The sequence below is a fragment of the Frankliniella occidentalis genome, unplaced genomic scaffold, assembly GCF_000697945.3.
Source record: "Frankliniella occidentalis isolate FOCC.00 unplaced genomic scaffold, Focc_3.1 Scaffold399, whole genome shotgun sequence".
Classification (NCBI taxonomy): Eukaryota; Metazoa; Arthropoda; class Insecta; order Thysanoptera; family Thripidae; genus Frankliniella; species Frankliniella occidentalis.
In genome coordinates, this window is record NW_026267521.1 from 105,164 (window position 1) to 107,093 (window position 1,930).

Below are 1,930 nucleotides of genomic sequence, written 5' to 3' on the forward strand. Positions count from 1 at the left end.
AAATAATTGAAATAGCAGCTTTTTGAACAAATACCCAAAATGACCCCTAAATATGAATTTAAGCAAAAATCTTCGACGTGTCCTTCGATGACACATTTAGACCAACAATTTCCCAAAGTAGAATGAAAATCGGGAATTTACACTTGGCGGGGTTCCCTTGTGAGACGGACCTGTCACCAGCGGCGTCTTCTGATTCAGAATCCTTCACTGTATCCACTTGGCCAGAGTGAACACGCGAACACTTTACTACAAAAGTGTGGGATTTTCCACACACGTATCGGTTTTTCCCTATACATTATTTCGTGTATAGGAAAAAACCTACACATGTGAAGGAAATTTCGCGTCCCTCACGCCTATGGGAGTTTTCCTACACACTTGTATGGCAAAAATCCGAACACTTTTTACAGTGAAGGACCACGAACTCACTTGCTGGTTTTTTTATCCCGTACTTTTGTTACAGGACGCTCGTCATGGTTGTGATACGCGCACACCGGGGTAACACCATAGTCGCATTCCGAAAGAGTATGCGTCTTAACCTGCCTACATTTAGCGACTCCATCAACAAGTGGTATTCAACGCTCAATGTGCTGCTAAAGATGCCATAGACTTGCTTACAAGACCGTTTAAAACTTATCTTATAACGATAAGCGATAAGCAGCCAATCAGAATTGTTCGCTGAACGAGAGCGCAGCCTCTTTTCCTACTAATCAAAAATTATACGTCGCCCCCATGCAAGAAAGTCCGTTCTACGACGGTCGCCCAGAGAATATCCGATCTACAAGCGTCGTTTGGAGAATGGTCGATCTGCATTAGCCCGGCTGGAGAACATCCGAAGCAACATTTTTGACTGTTTTGAGATATTGGTGCCATTTTATGTAACTTAGCGAGATACGTAAAATGGCATCGATATCTCAAAACAGTCAAAAATGTTGCTTTGGATATTCTTCAGCCGGCCTAATGCAGATCAAACCAAGGGGTGAACATCTCGTGTATTCCTCTGCCCCGGCGTCCTGTATTACTTTGTATTACCTGATATTACTTGTATTTCTTTGTATTACCTTGTATTACCGTGTATTACCATGTATTACCTTGTATTATTTTGTATTACCTTGTATTACCATATATTACTTGCGCAATATTACGCAATATAACCTTGTATTACGTTGTAATACTTTTTATTATTTGTATTACCATGTATTACCAAGTATTACTTCTATTACTCGTAATAGCTGTAATACCCTGTAATACCTTGTACTACTTCGTAATACCTTTGTAATATATCTTGTAATTCTTTGTAATACCTTGTAATACCTTATAATACTTGTAATACTTTGATATTATCTGTAATACTCGTAATTTTTGTATTACTCGTATTCCCAATATTACTTTGTAATATATTCAGTTGTTCACCCCTCGGATCAAACATTCTCTAAACGACGCTTGTAAATCGGACATTCTTTGAGCGACCGTCGTAGAACGGACTTTCTTGCATGGTGGCGACGTATAAGCAGTTTACGTTTTCAGAGCACCTTTGAAGTCTCGCGCTCTTGTCCCTCTACCGGCGGCGCACGGTTTGGTTGTTATTTTCACGATCTCCTTTCTCTGAGCACCCGCTTTAGAGGCACTCTATCTCTCACTGTGTGGGCGCTAAAGGAAGCTACTCTCACAAAAGTGGCCCAAAAATAAATTTATTAATTTCCGAAAATATTAAATGGTCTCCTATGGGGTAGCTTGAGAATGAAGAACCCTCAAAAATTCTCCCTAACAGTATTTGCTTTTATGTCCTCCTAAGGGGTAACTCGTAAAAGTAGAATCCTTTGCACGAAAATTTCGTCCGTTTTGCTCTATCTCTTACCGTTTGGGCACTAGAGGGCCTTTTAGACGAAAATAAGCTAAAAATTGCCATAGTGAACAATAAGATGTAGAAAAA

The 1,930-nt window shown here is 39.8% G+C and overlaps 1 protein-coding gene across 1 annotated transcript in view; it reads left to right on the top strand.

The window, feature by feature from the left end:
• LOC127751263 (uncharacterized) overlaps positions 1 to 880 on the top strand; it is a 32,980-nt gene extending 32,100 nt beyond the window's left edge. The window contains exon 5 of the mRNA XM_052274500.1: positions 461 to 880. Within this exon, the coding sequence (XP_052130460.1) occupies positions 461 to 605 (145 nt within the window). The 3' untranslated portion in view covers positions 606 to 880. The remainder of the gene's footprint in view (positions 1 to 460) is intronic.
• The last annotated feature ends 1,050 nt before the right edge of the window (positions 881 to 1,930 follow it).